Source organism: Balaenoptera musculus, chromosome 7, assembly GCF_009873245.2.
Source record: "Balaenoptera musculus isolate JJ_BM4_2016_0621 chromosome 7, mBalMus1.pri.v3, whole genome shotgun sequence".
NCBI lineage: Eukaryota > Metazoa > Chordata > Mammalia > Artiodactyla > Balaenopteridae > Balaenoptera > Balaenoptera musculus.
Window position 1 is genome coordinate 100,374,525 of NC_045791.1, and position 21,368 is coordinate 100,395,892.

At 38.6% G+C, this 21,368-nt stretch overlaps 1 protein-coding gene across 1 annotated transcript in view; it reads left to right on the forward strand.

Moving 5' to 3' along the window:
* NYAP2 (neuronal tyrosine-phosphorylated phosphoinositide-3-kinase adaptor 2) overlaps nucleotides 1-21,368 on the forward strand; it is a 242,488-nt gene that overhangs the window by 88,103 nt on the left and 133,017 nt on the right. Inside the window, exon 2 of the mRNA XM_036858738.1 lies at nucleotides 7,977-8,278. Within this exon, the coding sequence (XP_036714633.1) occupies nucleotides 7,977-8,278 (302 nt within the window). The remainder of the gene's footprint in view (nucleotides 1-7,976; nucleotides 8,279-21,368) is intronic.

The following is a 21,368-nucleotide window of genomic DNA, read 5'->3' on the forward strand; positions in this document are numbered from 1 at the left end:
CACTTGACCTTAAGATCCAAGAAGCATCAATAAATAGCCAGACACCAGAAATTGATGTCTGGAAAAGCATGAGGAAGAGTTAAGACATTAGGAGCACAAAAGTAGAAAATAGATATCATGGAGGATATGAAGTGGTGAAAATGAATGTTTGTGCCTAAGGCCAGAAATCCACAGGTTATGGCTTTGAATAAGCAAGTGGGGCTCAGGGAAGACATTGAGGGTAATGATGAGTGAACAATTTGGAAGAAAATATGAACACAGTTTAATGTTACTGGAGCCAAGTTTCCACATCAAAGTGTACTGCATGATCAAAAATATATATATGGGGCAAACCTATTCGGCACTTAAGTTTTTCCACTTATACTGTTAAAAAGGAAGGATATTTTCCAGCAATAAATAAGAATGATGCATTCATTTCCTGCCCTGTGTCATTCCTAGTCCTTTCCTGATATCAACTGCATTTTCTGACACGTTAGCCAATAATATTTATTTAGTAATTGCTGCATTGTACTGGCTCATTTAAGACTGTATTCCAATGTAAGTGCCAGAAAACCCAACTAAATTGGGCTTCAACAAAATGGAATTTGGTATTTGACAAAACTGAAGGGCCCTAGGATTTACCTAGCTGCAGGCACATCTAGATCCAGGTCTACGATGCCACAGACCTGGTTCCACTAGTCTCTCTTTGTAGTGGCAAGAGGGCTGAGGCATTTTGAGATGCTACCCAGTGCCCAGGTTTACTCTGATTCACCAGTTTGCCAGTCGCTACAATAGTCATGGTGGCCAGGCGGATCTAGTGATTGATTGGCTGAGTCTGTGTAACATGTTAGACTGAGAGGAAGAAGACTGATCTCCATGTAGGATTTATCATTGCCAGAATTAGGGAGAATGAATCCCTTGGAAGCACAAATGACAAGTGTCCATGAAATTCTCTAAGCCCTCTATCATCTCTCTATCTATCTATCATCTATCTATCTATCTATCTATCTATCTATCTATCTATCTATCTATCTATCTATCTATCTATCTATCTACCTATCTATCTATCTACCTATCTATCTATGTGTGTATGTATGTATGTATCTATGTATCTATATATGTGTGTATGTATGTATGTATCTATCTATCTATGTATCTATGTATCTATCTGTCTAATCTATCTCCAAAGTGGATTTACTTCCTTTCTTCATTTTTTTCCTTCATAAAACAAGTATGTTTGAGCACCTATAATGTGACAGTGTTGCGAGAACACAGGACTCCTGCCTGCATGAAGCTCAAGGTGAGTGGATGTGAAGTGCCACTTGTACTCATCAAGGCCTAATGGGGCTGGGATGATGAATTGTATGACAATTTCCATCTGCCAAAAATCACGGAGGATGTAATGAATCACACGTCTCTCTTAACAGTCAGACTATGGGTTGAGGCATATTGCCTGTCAAAATAGGAAAAAGTATAACATACCAATCTTTTGGCTCTTTCTATGTATAATTTTTCATAAGCACAGATTGTTTTAGCTGGAAATGATACCTAGAAGAGGCCAGTGTTGAGGGGGGAAAGGGCAAGTTCTAGAGCAGGGGTCCCCCTGGTGAGTGGGCTAGTGGGAATCACAGGGCAGCATAGGGTCATCAGTGTTAGGTCTTGTGTATCTGCAGAGAAGGCAAGAGGAAGACAGCATCAAATATAAACTTTTTTAAGTAGTAATTTTAATGAATAAAATCTCAATATTGATTTCCTTCTGCTCATTCATTATAAAAATGCCTAACATGAAAGATTTGAATATTTAGCAGATGACAGTGGTAAACTTGCCCACAGGTAAATTTTACTATCTCCTTTAGAGATATAGTCTCCACCTCCCTTTCAGATTTACCCCATTGACTTTATGATTGAATAATCCCTTTCCCTAATATCAGATAAAGACATCTTCTTGAAAAATCAACAGAAAAAATTCCAGGGAGTTCAGAACTTTGCAAAGGTAAAAATATACTGGATTATGCATCAGTGTTAGAGATGGATTTTTGAACTTAGCTTCATAGAACTGTTACAAAAAAAAAAAAAATTCCAAGCAAGAAGCAAACTCCTAGGTAATACCTCTGTTTGTATCCCAACTTCCTAGATATCCTTGAAAGAGGGTATACATATGAACCGGGATTCTGGTTTTTTTTTTTTTTCCAGTGGTTCCCAGGAATACTCTACTATGAGATATTGACATATTTGCTTCAAAATGACACAGAGAAGCAGTGCCTCTGTCACTTTTAGAGTTGACATCTCACCTTAGCAGCTCACCCTTCTCAGGGGTTGTGTTTTCATCTCTGAAAGGAAGCATTTCTCAGAAGGTGACATAAAACATTAATGTTGATGGATTTTCAAGGACACAGCAAGACAAGTAACAATCTCTATTGAATAGCATTGTCGAAGCAGCTCTGAAGTTCTTGTTTTGTACCTTTCTTTGTCAGTCCCGATCAACAGGTACTTTAAAAAAAATCAAAGCAAGTACTGAAGAAAGTTAAGGACATGGAGACTATGTTTGCCTAGATTATCTTGAGTTAAATGTCAGATTTTGTTTTGACTTTGTGCACAGTTTTTTGAGGTTACATGGTACCACGTACCACTTTTTTTAGAGATATGGCCTTACATTGCACATTATGATCCCATAAACAAAATTCAGGAGGACAGGATTTAAAAGTAGGAATTGTAAAGCTAAAATTATTGACTGCATATGATATGTCAGATTCCATGCTAAATGCTTCATATGTAGCATTTCAGGTAAACTTGATAAAAATTCCATGAGGCTAATACTACTATTTATCTCTTAAGGAAATGGTCTTTGGGATCAGCAACTAAAGTAGAGGTGCTAAATGGTGGAACTGAGGATAGAAACCACAACTCAGTGATTCCAGAGCACAAATGTCCAGGTCTGTTCATAAGCCAGTAACTTTTTTGGAGAAGTTTACAAATATTTTATCAATTACTTCTAGGGAAACAACTTGCTTTGATTTAAGTAGTACTTTATTTTTTTAAATTTTATAATAGACAAACAAACCAACAGACAACTACGTCTTGCAACATTACCTTCATTGTGTGAGAAAAAGTGTACTTCTTTAAATTCAGGGTTATGAAACTTATTTTTATTTTTATAACATGAGATGTGTCAGGCTTAATCTATCTTGAGCACTAGAGTCTTACTGCAAAAAGACTGCTTTCTTCAGCCCACATAACTTTCACTTCAAGCCAAGTATTCCTATAGTGGAGTTAGTTCCTACTTTCCCAACCAGCATTTAAATACTCAGTCTGAAGCAAGAGACTGCCCTATTTTCACAGGCATTTCTTATTTCTGGGGTCTCACTTTTGTTATTAGGCTTTCTCTTTCTTGCTTCTTTGGTTTCTGAATGTCATAGATTGTATGATCGTTCCCAAGTATGTTTGTTCATGACCTCCAGAAAGCAGATACCAAGATAGATGAAATTTAGAGGGAGAGATTTATTGAGGAGAATGCCTGGGATAAGGAGGGAGCAGGAATAGGCAGAAAAAGCCTCAGACCACAATGTAGCATGACACCTGTGAAAGGAGAAGGGGAAGGAAAAATAATTGGATAGGAAGAGCTTCAGACCATGGTGTAGCTATGGGGAAGTCTCAGCCAACCCAACAGGGAAACTCAGACACAAGGACTCCCACGCTGGGCAGAAATAGCCAGGTCCCATACCTCATATGCTCAGCTGTTAGCTAGGAGCTTTCCATGGGCAGAGTGGCCTTGACCTAAATGCTGCATCCGATTTGAAGACTCTATGGCTGGGGGCTGTCAGCTAAGTGCTGTCCTTAGAGAAGTTTCATGGCTGCCACAATTCACCCCTTATGCTCAGCAGATGCTCTTCTGCAGGTTTGGGGACCAGCTCTTTCATGGATCCTGTTGGATGCTTCATGAGGGAAAACTTACAAGGGGACAGTTGGTGTGAGAAACTATAGCTCCTTTCACTGCAGTTCATATGGGGCTTGCAACTGATATGCATTATCTCCCTCCTCCCACACTTATTCTAAATTCACCTCACTCTCACTCTCAACTAACATCTCTGCTGGTCTCAGTGTCTTGCCCGGTGGTGAGACTAATTTAACGAGAGGTTGGGACATCTGGTCAACAAAACCTTCTCGGGCCAGGTTGCTGCAGGTGACCTTTCAAACTCACAGCTGGGCAAGAGAGTAACCAGAGGGGTCCCATACATTTTTCTCTCTGAACCATCTTGTAACAGCAGCTCCGCCTCTTCCTACTGATCAGGGTCCGTGATCTCTTCCACAATGGAGACCTGTCTTCTTGTCTGCTGGCCACTATACAAAGGGAGCTCCAATTACTTAGGAGGCAGCTATAGCCTTGTTGTTCAATGGGACCCTTACTGTATCTTCGAGAAAGAGTGTGTCCGCTTTGGAGACCAAGACTTCTAACTAGGTAGAGACCAGAATTATGGGGGCAAGAAGCACAAAACCCCTCAATGGGTCACTAGTTGTCAGCTAACTTCATTCCTAATGTCAAGTTCCCTCTTGAAGGGAGATCTCGGAGGCATATGCTACAAGTGCTGTACCTGTATTTGGTCCCCTACCTGGAAGAGGATTATGCATCCCCACATATTGTCATGTAACTTGCAGTGATTTCCTGTTGGAAGAGAACCTATCCCCACTCCATTGACATCAAACTTGGCCATAAGACTGGTTTTAGCCAATGGAATGTGAGTTCAAGATTACATGCCCCATCTGAGCAGAAGCTTTAAGAGACACTGTGTGGTTCTGTGAGTGCTTTTCTCTCTCTGCCATGAGAACATATCTCAGTAGGGGCTAGATCCGAGAATGAAAAAGACATGTGGAATACAGCCACAGCTGATGCACAGCTGACCCAATGAATACAAGCAAGAAGTAAACCTGTGTTTTTAAAAATAACTAAGAATAGGGGATTATTTGTTACTTCAGGATAACCTAACAAGATCTGACTAATACATTGTACCTTGTCTTATCTGTGATATTTTGCCTGGTCTCTGGTAAGTCTCCTTTGTCCCACTTTCTGATAACTCTGTTTCCCTGGCTGTTTCTAACTAACAGATGTCTGCTCATTAATGTCTCTAACTATTGTTCTTAATGTTTCTGGGGGTTTCTGGATTGACTACATCAAAAACATCTGGATATAGTTTTTTAAGAAACTCATTGGCTACAGAGTATGGCTAACTGGCTACAGAGATTCTGATTCAACAAATATGATTAGGTATTTGTCCTTAGTATGAGTCTAGGAATTTTAAAAAAACTCCTCATGGTGCTATCCTAAATTCAGGAATTAGTTGTATGCTATGTTTCATAATCTTCAATTTCCTTTTGATTAATCATCTTTACTGGTCTCTTGAACCTAGGTGTACCATAACCTTTATTGCTTACCCTTAGCCTTGGATGATGGCCTTTCTATCCAACTTACCTTAGCCCCACATTTTCATCCTGCATTCACAGCCTGGTCAAATTGAATTTGTACCTGAGACCTGCCATTGTTTAAAGCATACACTGAATTTCTCTTTGGAAAAAGTGTTTCTGTGTGTGTGTGTGTGTGTGTGTGTCTATGTTTGTATACATTACATATATGAACAAAAGGATAGAGAGTTACAGGAAATTGTTTTATGCTGAAAAAATGTAATTTTGAAGCAACAGAGCTAATTATCTGTCTGGGAAAATGTGCAGGCTCTATTTAGGTCAAAAGTAACAGAGAAATTGCTGATACAATTATTCCTCATAACTCTCATAAATGCCTATGTGCATTAATACATGCATAAATCCCCTCACGTGGATATATTACTGGGAATGACTGTCTAAATAATCCTCAAATCACCTTTTATTCAGTGATATGGCAGCAGAAATAAGGAAAAGACATGCAAAATGATTGAGGCAAAGTTAGATGAGATCAAATATTTCATCTTCTATGAGAAAGATTAAGGTCACAATCATCACAAATCAATGACAAATCTTCACATTCCATCATACCCTAATCTCACCTCCACCACACCATTCTGCCTTAAATTCTTACTGATTTTTCACAAACCATTCCATCTGAATTTATTCTAGTTTAATTTTTGGCTGATGTTCTTGAAGAAAGCATAGAACGTGAAATGCGTGAAAACACTACATGGATCTAGGATACTGACCACTACAATGTGAAAACTTCCACTTAGACATTTCCTTGATTTCATTCATGCTTCTAGATATCCACTGCTCTGGTTAGTGCACTGATATTTCTTCATTTTGCTTTGCAAAGATAGTATATCTAGTATCTGAATATCGACTCATAATACTCAGGAAAAAAATGAAATAAATATAAAAAAAATTTGTGGTTGAATAGCAAGTTGTGATCAGAATTAAATACCAGAATCAGAGTCACATATTCTTGTTGAATCCTTTCTGGCTCTATTCACAAGGGTCATATAATTGTCATAACTCCTTCAGCGAAGGGGGAAAAACAAATATTTACCATGATATTTCCCAGTGGAATGTAAAATGTATGACAAACATTAGAGTCATGAAAGATACAATAAAGAGCCAGCTAAAATTACGATTAAAGAAAGGCCCAAATAAATTTATATCTGGAAAGGTAGACTCAACAGGCTTCCAAAATTCATGTATTCAAAGATACTTTTTTACTTCATACATGTCTAAGAAAATCAACCAAATATTTCTAACAATTCTTCTTTTTGTTTTCTTTATTGATGAATGAGCAAAAATGGGGATGACTCTAGAAAAACCTCTCTTAAAAATTCATATTGACCTTCGTGTCCTTTTTCTTCATAGGGTCACCATTACTTAATAGAATAGAAAGGCACCCAACAGTCATTTCCTATATGATTAACTGAGCTTCAAGCTGAGAGAGTTTTCTTATATATTTTAAAATTTCTGTTCAAACTTTCCAATGTAAAACTTAAAAACCTTACATTTGGAAACTTTGCATACTCTGAATAGAACTATCCTAGGATCGGATGAGATTTTAACTCTTGATACATCTCTTTATTAGACGCTGCTATTTTATTCTGTGAGACTAATTTATTAGTAGAACTAAGTTACTAGTGTAACCAAAGGATTCTGGAAACCTGAGAGAGATTAACAATTATTCTATTGATTTAAGCAAGTATTTTCCCCTTCCTTCCTTCCTTCCTTCTTTCCTTCCTCCCTCCTTCCCTCCTTCCCTTCCTTCCTTTACCTCCTCTTCACTTCCTATCTCTCTCTCCCCCCTTGTACTGGTAACAGAACCCCTTTTGTTGTTGTTGTTGTTTTGTTTTTCCCTCTATATTAACTAGGTAAAAGTAGAGATGATCTTGATGAAGTGAAGAAGAGTTTCAAATGCTGCCCCCTTGACCTCAGTCATGTGTCAAAAGTCTATGACATATATACACTACTATATATAAAATAGATAACTAATAAGAACCTACTGTATAGCACAGGGAACTCTACTTAATACTCTGTAATGGCTTATATGGGAAATGAATCTAAAAAAGCATGGATATATGTATATGGATAACTGATTCACTTTGCTGTACACCTGAAACTAACACAACATTGGAGATCAACTATACTCCAATAAAAATTAAAAAAAAAAAAAAAAAGGCAGTCTACAAGTCATTGTCACCAGGAATTCTTGTTTCCTTTTTAAGCCACAGACAAGATTTACCTGAAAGTAGAGACAAGCAATTGAAGATGAAATGTGCTATGTGGTAACTTTTTTTTTTTCTTTAGAATACTATTTTGAGAGTATGTGGATACCAGGATACCAGAATTTCTGATTATGATCAAATTTTATTTGCTTTACTGTCATATTGAATGCAAAAGCATAGAATATTTTCATGTTATTGGAAACGTTTCTTCACCAGTGTCAAGTTAAAATGTGAACTATCAACAGTTATAGATATGCTTGTGCCCATGATCTTGCACATCCTGGCTCACTTGGCGCGGGTTTCGTCTTTCTTTTACAGCATAGGTGGAGAAGTAGGGCGAGGCCACGAAGGAACTTACGTGGGCAAACACTTCCGCATGGGATTCATGACGATGCCCGCTCCTCAGGACAGGCTGCCCCATCCTTGCTCCAGTGGCTTCTCTGTGAGGTCGCAGTCGCTGCACTCGGTCGGGGGCACAGACGATGACAGCAGCTGTAGCTCCCGGAGACAACCACCCCCGAAGCCCAAGCGGGACCCCAGCACCAAGCTGAGCACGTCGTCCGAGACGGTCAACAGCACGGCGGCCAGTAAGAGCGGGAAAGGCCCCGAGCGGAACGAAGGTAAAACCCGCCAGGCCCACTTCACTTAGAAAGAGACTTCAGGCCACATGTCCGGGTCCGCATACTAACCAGCATCTGCCTTCCTCCCTGGGTCGCATAGCCCTGTCTCCCTCCCCCTGAGTCCTAGAAAAGAGGAATCCAGGGGGAATGGCTATTTATCTTGGTGTTGTCAAACGACACCCAGAAAAATGTATTTAATTTATATCATCGGAAAGGGAAAGCAGTATATGAGTTTTCTAGCCCCCTTAAAGCTTTGAATCATTAGAAAATGATTTTGCCTAGCAATATGTCTAAAATTTATATTTTCTTGCTTTTATTAGTATTATTTGTATGATTATAGAAGTATCATGTGATCATTAGGGAGCTTTGTAATGCAGGAAAATATAAAGAAGAAAAATTGTAATCATCTTTAGAAATGATCATTTTTTTTAACATTTTGCTGTACTTCCTTCCAGTGAATATGAATTTATGCATGCATGTGTGTACGTTTGTAGTATACACACACGTGTGCACATATACATATTAAAGTCTCTACTTCAATCTCTATTCTATTTCTACCTATATTTATATTTTTCCTCAGCCATGAAATACATAAATCAAATATATCTTAGTCTCCTTGCTGGTCTATGATTATAAATTAGGCCAGGTTAACACCATATCTCACCAGCGCTTTAGCCTTGCTTGAATAAATAAGTTTCAGCTTTCCTGAGTTTCTCCTGAGAGTCCCTTGGTGGGAGAGTAGTTGCAGGTGTGTTTTGATACAGGCGCATTCAGATTTTTGTGTGTCAGTTGTGGAAAATGCTTCAGGCTGTCCAGTGCTGTCAGTGGCCAGCTTGAGAGCATGGCTCTATGAGGTCCCAAGGTCTTTCTCTTACCCTGTCTGTCCCTGACATTCTCCCTAGTTGGCTCCCCTGAGCCCCCAGTGTTCCAAGTTTCCCAGTAGCTTGCAGCAGAGAGTGGAAGCCAGGTGGTCCTTTCCTCAGCTGGGTAGGTTTCTTTGTCACCTGGGCTCCCCAGTCACTCACAAAAGCCCCCTCATCTTCTGCTCTAATCCTTCCACCGAAGCTCAAACCTAGTCCGTGAGACGGGTGCCCAGGAAGCATGTACCATCTTTTCTAGTAGCCTCATCTCTCCTTTCTCCCATATCGGTGTCCAAGTGCCTATTTAGCCAAAAAAAAAAAAAAAAAAAAAAAGCCTCAGAGTATATTGAAGAATACAAATAAGTGCCTGGAGATGGAGCGAATCCATGCATTCTATAGGGAAAATCTCCACTTATGCTCAGTTTTTTCCTACTTCACATATATGTGAAAATACATCATGAGTGTGTGTTTGTGCGATTATATATGTGAATAACATGTGTATATGTATATTTACAAAATCGAAATCCTAGTGCATAGAGTTCTGTGTTTTATATTTTCAGCTATTTTCTTGTGACTATTTTCCATGGCATTCAGTTTGTTGGGAAACACCATTTTTAGGAGGGGCATATACATCATGAAACTTTATTTAATCATTATCTCTTTGATGAAGTCTTAGGTTGGTTCCGGTTTGTTTTGCTATAATGAATATCACTGCAATGAAGATGTGTGTGTGTCTGTGTGTCTGTTTGTGTAACTCTATTGTTCCTCTGATGTCTTGGAATAGATTAGAATTCTGAGCCTTTTTTCTCATGAGTCACGGTCACCAGTATGTCCTTCAACTTGTAACACATTGATCTTTTAGAGACAATTTAGGTGTTTCATTTACTTGTTAATAAACTAAAAGGCTCTAGAGATCTGCCTTTTGTAAATTTTAAATATTGTTCCTAAGTTTCCTCTGCTATTGATATATGGTGCCTTGCATTTCTCTTTATATCCTGTGATCTTGTTGCCAAAAATTGCCCCTTTCCTACTTCTACTGCCAGAAAACTGCATAATTATTGACATTAGATTGTTTTCAAAAGAAGGTTACTGATTTGGAACAGTGGTCTCTGAATGATGAGGGCCTAGAATGATTCAAGAATAAAGAGGAATAAAAGACCCATTGGAAGGGGAGGGGAAAATGAAACAGACAAGGCAAGCAGACAGTAAGGTGTGTGTTATCAGGGGTGTAATGCTCCTGGAAACATTTCTGGAAGCAGTGTAATGTATACACTTCTGAAGAGAACCCCCCAGGAAGGGGACCTGGGGCGTTCAAAGTAGACACATGTGGAAAATCATGATTGTCCCACAGAAGAAACATTTGAGTAGTGATTCAATTGTCTTAAGAATAGAACTCATTACCATTCATTTGAGATGCTGTAGGTAGCTAATTCCTGAAGTAGAGAAGCTCATAGTTCTTTCAGATCCCTTCACCATCTAAAGATCTAAGCCTCTAAATAGCTAGTTATCAAACAGAAGACAGCAGCTCTGTTATCTTTATTCCTTCTGAGGACAGAAGAGGAGACAGTGAGTAAATTACAGCAGCAGCAAAGACTTATCTCAGACTTGGAAAACTACTTTATGGTCAGTGAGGCTTATTAAATACTAGGTTCAAGTTCAACATCTTTCCTCAGAAGGACCTCTAAGGATGGGTTGAGAAGCCTTCAGCTGTAGTGCCTCTTTGAGGGTGGTCAATGGACCAGATAGACTATTAAGATTCAGTGCAGAAATGGTCAACTTCTGTGGAAGAGTGATTTTCAATGCAAATTTCACCTTCTCTTCAGAACACTTAATCAAAAGGCAATTGCAAAACTGGATATATTCAAATCTCTTCTACCAAGTTATGACTTCAGTAACAGGAGAGAATCAGGGCTCAGTTGAGACATGGGAAAAAAATCTTGAGTCCAAATGCATGCATGCATATGTGTGTACTCAAAGCCAAAATTATATAAATATGTAGATTGTTCTTTTATGAATCCTCAATTCTTTATAATTGTGAGTTAACTGGAGTTCATTACGGAACATATGTTTTCTTTACAATTTTTCTAGCTATCAAAATTATAACAAAGATGAAAAGTGACTTTTATAAATCTTAGTCTGTCTTTTTGCATTAAATGTCAGCAAAATCAAAATATTGATTCAGTGGCGTTAGAATGATTTCCATGGTAACCAGCTTCTATTTAAGTAGGGGCTTATGACTTCCTTGTGTTTAAAAGTAAAAAAGAACTGGACCTGTAGCAAAACAGCTTTTCAGAGTAGGAAAAAAATAGTTTAGTTATGAATACAACCAAAACTCCCATACCAAGAAAATTATAATTTAGCTTTTAAAAATTGTAATTCTGTCATATTGAAAATATATATTTACTATTCCATTTTATGATCTGTTATAATAACACCTTTAAAAACATGTACAGTAGAGAAGATAAATTGATCATAAATATGTGATAAATATTTTAATTGCCCTTTGTATTGCTTCAGTGTTATACCTGCTTAGATTGAGGAAAGATCAGATGAAATAATGGGAGTTAACTAGAAAGGAGGAGAGGCCTGAGAAGCTGTGTCTTGTGTAGGATGTAGAAAAAGCAGGAACCATGCAAATTCTCATCCTGCGTTCCCATTGCTCAGGTCAACACATATCCCATTTCTCAGCAGCATCATTCCTAGACATGCTCTGTGGTGCAGGCAAAAGGGACTGTACTTAGAATCTACAGGCCAACATTGACTTTGGGCCGGTGATCTAATGAGACTGTTTCTTTACCTTTAAAATGATTATAAAGCACTGAAAACTGATCATACTGCCTCCCTCACAGGCTTATGACAAGCCAGTGGGCTAATGGCCACAATGGGGCATGATAAAAAGAAATTGCTATACAAATGTAAGTTCATAGGATTTTAAATGTGTACTTACTACCTATTAATAGGCTTGAATAACATGACATTTTAGTTTAGTGTAGCATATATATTAAAAATAAATAGGAGGTATAAGGCCTTTATTATGTTGAGGTTGGTTCCCTCTATGCCCACTTTCTGGAGAGTTTTTATCATAAATGTGTGTTGAATATTATCAAAAGCTTTTTCTGTGTCTATTGAGATGATCATATGGTTTTTATTCTTCAGTTTGTTAATATGGTGTATCATCACATTGATTGATTTGCGAATACTGAAGAATCCTTGCATCCCTGGGATAAATCCCACTTGATCATGGTGTATGATCCACTTAATGTGTTGTTGGATTCGGTTTGATAGTATTTTGCTGAGGATTTTTGCGTCTATGTTCATCAGTGATATTGGCCTGTAATTTTCTTTTTTTGTGACATCTTTGTCTGGTTTTGGTATCAGGGTGATAGTGGCCTCATAGAATGAGCTTGGGAGTGTTCTTTCCTCTGCAATTTTTTGGAAGAGTTTCAGAAGGATGGGTGTTAGCTCTTCTCTAAATGTTTGATAGAATTTGCCTGTGAAGCCATCTGGTTCTGGACTTTTGTTAGTTGGAAGTTTTTAAATCACTGTTTCAATTTCAGTATTTGTGACTAATCTGCTCATATTTTCTATTTCTTCCTGGTTCAGTCTTGAAAGGTTATACCTTTCTAAGAATTTGTCCATTTCTTCTAGGTTGTCCATTTTATTGACATATAGTTTACAAAACAGAAACAGACTTACAGATATCGAAAACAAACGTATGGTTACCAAAGGGGCAACGAGGGAGGGAGGATAAATCAGGAGTTTGGAATTAACATACACACATTACTATATATAAGATAAATAACCAACAAGATCCTACTGTATAGCACAGGGAACTCTACTCAATATTCTGTGATAACCTATATGAGAAAAGAATCTGAAAAAGAATGAATATATGTATATGTATCGCTGAATCACTTTACTGTACACCTGAAACTAACACATTGTAAATCAACTATACTCCAATAAAAATAAATAGGACAGGAAAAGAAATATATTTAGTATAATGAGGAAAACATTTTTTATTAAACTTCAAGTACTTCTAACACTTTAGACTCCTTTAAAAAATTTAAGTATTCTTTTTTTTTTAACTTTTTTTTATATATTGGAGTATAGTTGATTAAGGGTATTCTTTTTTTGAAGTATAATTAAGGTATAACATTATGTTAGTTTCAGCTGTGTAACACGATTCAATATTTGTATATGTTGCATAATGATCACCACAATAAATCTAGATAACATCCATCACCATACATATTACCTATTTTTTGTGATGAGAACTTTTAAGATCTATTCTCTTAGCTGCTTTCATATATGCAATCCAGTATTATTAACTGTATTCACCATGCTGTACATTACATCCCCAGGACTTATTTATTTTATAACTGGAAGTTTGTTCCATTTCACCCATACCTCCAAAACTAAGTATTCTTAACTTTCATTTGTTTTAAACTCTTCTTTCAAGCCATTCTCAACTCTTAATTTATGATAATGCTTCATGATTGTCTTTACAAAACAATGAACTGGGATAGTTCTCCTGGTTTCTGATTTCACCTTCTAGAGATGTTTGGTAGAGTCATATCTATGAATTAAAAATTGGAATACCTGCAGGAACATTTGGAATCTGACTGTCCTCAAAAACTTGAACTGTGTGGTTGAGCCAGAGCCAAAGGAAGGTTAAGTTCATTATAGAATCACTGCCTTAAAAACAAAACCGAACACAAATCCCTCTCTCAAGGTTACCAAACAAAGTAGATTACAGCCTTCAGCCATGTTGCTTTTCATGCCACCATTTATTCTGCCAATGCTTTGAGTGCCTACCTGGTCGTACTAGAGATCCGGTGGTGAACAGAAGTGGTCCTTTCTTTCATGTTACAACCAATTTTGTTTCCATCTCTCCTGCTCAGCTTGTTTCCCTCTATCCATATCACAAAGCAAGCACTGATTTACAAGAATCTTTTCTAGAAACCAGAAAATCTGGCATGATAACTACGTGAGCATCTTCCATGTAATTAGCTGTTTAGATCTGGAAGAAATAGCTTAACACATTTTAATAATGTGGTTTTTTTTCCTACAAAGAATATTTGTTGCTCTTTCGCTGTTCAGTGCTAACAGTTTAAAGGTGCCTGAATCTGATTTTGTACCAATGTACAGCTTCGTAAGCAACCTGTGAGCATATGAGGAGAGAGGAGGAGAAACAAGTTGATTGCTCTTTCTATTGTGGGGAATTTACAGGTTTACCAGGTCAGAATTCCAGTTTGGGAACCTGCATCAGCCCTAGTCAGGGCCAGCCATAAACTTGATTTTGCTTTCTCGATGACTAGCCCAGATTTCTGACCCTTACAAGATACTCATATAAAAATTTAAGACTGTTCCCTTTATGACTCAGCATGACATATTAGAAAAACATGGGCTTCAGAGGCAAACAGACATATCAGTGCTGCCAACATTTAATACAGTGTCTCTCACAGCCTCATTTTCCTCATCTGTACGATGAGAATAGCAATCCTGGTCTTAGGTGGTAGGTGGAATCTTGTCCAAGATATTTATCCAGATTTCCCTATTCCTTGGTATATTCACCCTGGATATTCCCTGGAACTGACATACCATCAGTGGCCTGAAGATGGAAGGGGCCATGTGGCATGGAATGTGGGTACTCTCTAACAGCAGAGGGTAGTCTCTGGCTAAAAGCCAGCAAGGAAACAGGGACTTCAGTTCTATAACTACAAGGAGCTGAATTCTGCCAACAAGAATGTGCTTAGAAGTGAATTTTCTTCCAGAACCTCCAGACAAGGACCTAGACTGGCTGCCACCTTGACTTCAGCCTGAGCAGAGAACCCAGCCTTCTGGGTTCTGGCCATGCCAAGACTTCTGATCTATAGAACTATGAGCTAATAGAGTGGTATTGATTTTTAAGCTGCTCCATTTATGATAACTTGTTACATAGCAATGGAAAAGTAATCCATTTTACCAATTTGGAGGCAAAAAAAGTGGGGTAAAATCCATTAGCAAAGCACATAGCTTAGAGCCTGAAGAATAGCAGATTCTCAGCAACCTTGCTGCCCTTCCTCTCAGCACTGGGCTGTATTTTCGGGTAGCAGAGGGTAGTTAAGACAGTGCTGGTAGCGTTCCAGATTTCCCGGGCCAGACCTTGAAAGTAAATGAGATGATAGAAGCTCAGAAAATGCTGACATATTAGTCCTCTCGAGTATCTGCTTAACTCTTTCTGAATTTGTTTGGATCTTTTCCTGAGAGGGTACGTCCTTTCTCGCCAACAGTTTTTGTTCTTTCAAAGGGCTCAGCGATGGCTTTTCAGTGGTGTTTTCAATGACTCATTTAAATGACTGCAACTTGCAGGCTTAGTGCCTTTTTTCACATAACAAGTGGCACTTGTACGTCACAGTGTGCTTTCTAGAAGTGTTCAAAGCCCCATTTAGCACCACACTAAGAAAACACAAGGGAAGTGGAAACAAGCTCTCAAAATTTCCATCGTTTTGGCATTGGGTAGTGTTCTAGTGTTTTGTTTTATGGGATGAGATATGGGGAATTGTCATCAAAGGCCCACATTCCTGGGTTTCACTTTCCAGGTTGACAGAATCAGAAGCTGCTAGGCTTCCTGGTGTAAAAGCCATCTGTCATACCAGGCTGCTCAGACGGAGACAGAGCTGTACATCTAGTGTGTGATCTTTTCCTAATGTACCCTGAGACCCATGAATGAAACCATTTGTAAGTCAAATCATCTTTCTCTTGGTCCTGGCCATGGCTATTGATTCTAGTCCAAAGAACTACCCTGCCTCTATATGGTCTCACTCAACACCCTTTTAGTAGCAATCTGGATTTGGCCTCATTTGTCTCAGTGTCTTAGATTCATAAGAGAATTTTTACCCATGTTGTTTGGCACAGATGGATTCTTCCATGAGAGACCAATAAGCTCAAACTTCCCGAGTGTCTGTTGTGATCAGGGCATTAATTGTGAAGGTATTCTATTGCTGTACAAGTTGACACAAATTTTGTGGCTTAAAATAATACACCTTGATTATTTCACAGTCTCTGAGAGTCAGGAGACTTCTCAGGGTCTCCCAAGGCTGCAATCCAGGTGCCAGCTGGGGTTGGAGTCTTGTCTGAGGCTCAGGGTCCTTTCTTGCTCATGTGGGTATTGGCAGAATTTATTTCCTTGTGGTTGTAGAACACATGACATCTTACTTCTTCAAGGACAGAAGGAGAAAGTGTCTCTTTCCCTTCAGGGAAGGCCTACATGTTCTTGCGAAGATCTAACCCAGGATAACCTCCCTTCTGATAAAAGCGGAGTCAACTGATTAGGAACCTTAATTACAGTAGGAAAATCCTTTCACCTTTTTCCATATACTGTTACTCAGTCATGGGAATAAGATGCCATCATATTCACAGTGCTGCTTGCACTCAAGGAGAGGGAATCATACAGGGTATAGGAGTCTTATGGACCAACCTAGAATTCTGCCCACTTGGGGTGATATAAAGGAAAATATGCATATATTGCTTTCCCAGGGACTATCTAACTATCTAGTTAAGATACTTAAGAAGTCAACTAGTGGAAAGTTAATTAGCAATGCAGAAAGCAAACTATAATTCAATGGAATAATGTAAATACCACAAGACATCTAAATAATTGGTAAGTAAAAAGGGTAAAATATAACTCCCTTCCCCATTTCTCTCTTTGTCTTTCCTTTTGTCCAAATAAAAGAAGTCATCCCTGCTGCAAAATGCCTGAATTTTTATTTTTGAGTTGAAAGTGAGAAAATCTCGTTTCTCTTGGCCTCAGCCTTACCAAAGGCTCATGGAAATCTTTCCCATGGAAGACATGAGAAAATATACTCCTCAGTCCAGCAGCTCCCTGGCCAAAGGAATTCTGGAACATAAAGATCCAAGTAAATTATTGACACCAAAATGGTGCAAATATGAAGAATTGTAGTGTGTATAAATGTCAGTCTACTTGATCCTCACTGCCGATTTTCCTAGCTGGTGAGCTCTTTTGTTGACCCAATGGTCTAGCTTGAGCCAGCACAGTGACTGTCCCCTAAAACACCTGATGGATGTGGGCTAGATAATGCACAGCATCTTTGATATGGTGAGGATGCTCCCCAGGGCTTTGGCCTGTTGATTTCTCCAGAAGCCCAGTATTGTAGGGATTAGTGGTGGTAATTCATACTAAGTACCTTCCTGTCCTCTGTCTACATGTTGAGTAGCATTTTGATGACAACATGAGACTATGTGTTCCTAAATTGTGCAACTTCTGAATTGCAACAATGTCATCAATTTCCAGTTATGGGTAAATAGACATCAGAAAGCATATGTCCTCAAATGAAGAAGAAGGTACTAAATGTAACCCTCATTGCAACTTTCCTCATGGTCCCTGTTTTTGTTGGGCCTCAAACTTGGATAGGGATTTATCTCTTCTATGCATTTATACTGAAGCATTAGGAAGTAATGTAGTAAATTCTTAAATTACGAATTACTAAGATTTTGTAAGGAAAATGAAGGAAAGGAGTTGATAGCCTGCCTTCCTTAAATGGTCTCTACCTCCTTTAGTTCTCTTCTCTACAAAACTGTCACCTCTCCTCTGTTTCTCTAGACTTCAGTCTGGCCACTGAATCCTGAAGCTGAGAACGTCATCCTTAGAAGGCAATTCAGAGCCTCCTTGCACTTAAATAAGCATGTTCCCTGGGAGTTAACCCAGCCCCTTCCCTATCTTTCCAACCTCAGTCAGTATCCTTCTGAGGGTATTCCTGATAAGAACATTTTCTCCCATTTGTTTACATAAAGCATTTGATATTTTACCAACCAAGTTAAAATGTAATTTTTGTTTTTAAAAAGTGGCATAGGGGCTTCCCTGGTGGCGCAGTGGTTGAGAATCTGCCTGCTAATGCAAGGGACACGGGTTATTTATTTTTTTTTGGCTGTGTTGGGTCTTCGGTTCGTGCGAGGGCTTTCTCTAGTTGCGGCAAGCGGGGGCCACTCTTCATCGCGGTGCGGGGACCGCTCTTCATCGCGGTGCGCGGGCCTTTCACTATCGCGGCCCCTCCCGTTGCGGGGCACAGGCTCCAGATGCGCAGGCTCAGCAGTTGTGGCTCACGGGCCCAGTTGCTCCGCGGCATGTGGGATCTTCCCAGACCAGGGCTCGAACCCGTGTCCCCTGCATTAGCAGGCAGATTCTCAACCACTGCGCCACCAGGGAAGCCCATCAAGCATCTTTAACGTAGAAAGAAGTTTAGGCATTTGGAGAGCTTAGAGGAAAAGCACAGTGATTCATGATACTCAGGGAGCAAGTACCTCGGCCATCCATCTACACTTCAGTCCCAGCTTTGTTTACGATACAGTAACCAGTCTGAATGATTTAAAAGATGAGATGGTTCTCCTTGCTCCTAGGTTTGTAAAAGCTTATAATATACTTCCTCCATTGTTTTACATTTCTGAATCTTGGTAGGTACACAAATTAATTACGGGCAGTGGCGAAGAATACTGTTGAGAGGCTGTAATATGTTATTGGCACCATGTACCCTTTAGTTTATCTTCATGTTATAAATCAAAAATGTTCTGCTTGTGCCCTTCAGATAAGGTTTAAAAAATCAAGTTTCTCAGGACCCAATAGAGAACTGAGATTTCTTTCCCTTAAATGACTTTTGGAAGGTGTTTTAATCTTTCCTATCCTTAAATACTTTGGGATTTCCCTTAGCCACATATGTTATAGTCTTAGAGGCCAGGTATGTTGTTCCAGATTAATTCTGTTTTTCCATTCTGTAGGCATCTATCTTCTGAGCAGTTCTTCACTCTACTGTGAAGAAGAGTGTGTAAAGCCATTTTTTTTAAGGCAGAGTGACTGCATGTGTGCATAAATCTTGCCTTTAATTGACCTCCACAAAGCACATACTTATTGCAGAACGAGTGCTTTGATTTTATGGCCCTGTGTCTGTACTGAAAGTTTATATAATATGTATTGCTTTCTACATTTTTTCTTGTTAAGTGGGAGGGCAGTGATTTAAGACAAGCTCTTTTTAATTTTTTTTGCTATTAATGTGTATTAAATTAAGTTGATTATATGGAACAGAACATGGGAACACATTGCCCTTTGGAAATCTCTGCTTTCTGACAACTCCATCTAATGAGAACAGCTGAAACCTAAGAAGAATTAAAAAAAAAAGCTTAGGAGAGCCAAACTCCTTTTCTCACTAAGGCTTGTGAATTTTATAGCATATCAATTGCAGGGTTTTGTTTTGTTTTTTTAAACTTGGTAAAATTTGTTACTAGGAGCAATGAATAAGCGTGGAAAAAGAAAAAACAAGGACTGTTTTACTGATACTAAGGGGAGAGAAACAAAATTTAAAGAATTTATATATTTCGTATCAAGTCAAAGAGCATCAAAAGGCCTTGATTATAATTAGCCCCAGTGTTAGTGTGTTAGTGTGTTAGTGTGATGGCCCTGAGGATGTCATTAGTCAACAATTATTTACTGAGTATGTGCCATGTGCCAGGCACTATGCTAGGTAATAGAGAAACAGAAAAAAATATGTTATCTCCCCTAAGAAACATTACAACCCAGGGATGGCCACTGATAATTAAACAGACAGTCACAGTGAAGTGGGATCAGTTCCCTGGTGGGGGAAGTACAGGGCCCATTGTGTGAACATAGATCAAGGGCACCTACCCCAACTGGAAGAGTCAGGGATGGATTCTCAGAGGAAGTATCATAAACTGCTGAAAATAAGGGTGCAAGATATTTTAGAATTATTCTGTATAAAAATACTTAAAATGAAAAAGTATATTGCAACTGAATGAGAATGCTCTTCTTCCTCCAGAAAATGTGGCAAAGCAAACTGAGTTACATCCGTGTAGTTCTAAATAACCAAAGTTCTACTCTCCATATATAATCTTTATTTGGGGAATTCAGATGTTTATTTTATCTTGTAGAATCCTCCATCTCTGTGAGATGTGAAGGGCTGGGTTATCTTTAAGAGAAAGCTAAGCATATACAGAGATGAAATTCAAATTGAGATACTCACTTCACAGAATAAATAGACCTTGCACCCATATGTGAAATAGAAACAAGAGACATGAAAATTAGACCTGGCTTGTTTTTATGTATTTCAATTTTATTTCCTTTCTCCTAACTGTGTCTAGATAATTTGGCCATGATTGTTTACATGACATATAAGCTTGGGGGATAAAAGGAAATGTATGCTCTATCTATGTGCCATTAGATCAGAGAAGCCAGAGGCATGTAGATCTGTCCCTTAGCTGGATACTTCATCCTATTCCTAACCAAAAATTAGATTTCAGTGGCTGTGGAAATCTTTGTTTTAGCAATGTGTGCACACCAGCTTGACAGTGAATACTGGATTAAATATAAAATTAATTGCCACATTCAAAAAATAACCAAGTAGGAAGTTGTTGATTTGGTTAAAGTAGCAAAACGAATTTGAAAGCGTTGAGACAACATTCTTATATGGTGGTAGAGGAAAAGTTATGTCTTAAGGGCTGAACATAGAGTGATGAACAACTTTTGTAATTTGTAGTCTAGGATTAGTGGAAGGATTACCATCTCTCTCAGTCCCCAAAGGATATGGCAATGCTGTCTATAGCCATTGAAAACAAGTTAAATTCCTCCATTATGAGCCAGTATGTTCAGAGAGGCAGCTACTTGTGATCTGTGAGACTGTTCCTTCAACAAATATTTATTGAGTACCTACTATGTGCCAGGTACTGTTCTGTGAGTTTGAGATACATCTATGAGCAAATTTTTGAGAAAGATATGTGACCTTTAAAGTGTTTATATTCTAGCAGGAGTAAGCAATTGGTAAACATTAGACATAATAAATCCATAAATTGGCTAGTATGTTGGAATGTTATAGGTGCTATGGAAGAAAGAAAAATCTAGAGCAAGGCAAAGAGATCCAAGAGGCTCGGGCACATTTAAGAAGAGAGGGCAGAAAAGACTTCATCCTGATATTTGAGTTAAGATATTGGATGAGTCTAGATCCAATCAGGAGAGAAAAACCATGCAGTTATTGAACAGGGAATGTTTACTGTGAAGAATCATTAAACATAACTGAGGATTAAAGTAATGGATCAGGTAGTAGGAAGTCAAGAAGACTGCAAAGACTACAGGAATTGAAGATATAAAGAACAGCCACTGGTCCCAGGGCTGAGAAAGAGTACCTCCCAATCTGGGTGAGATCCATGCCTTGTTGGGAGGCATAGTT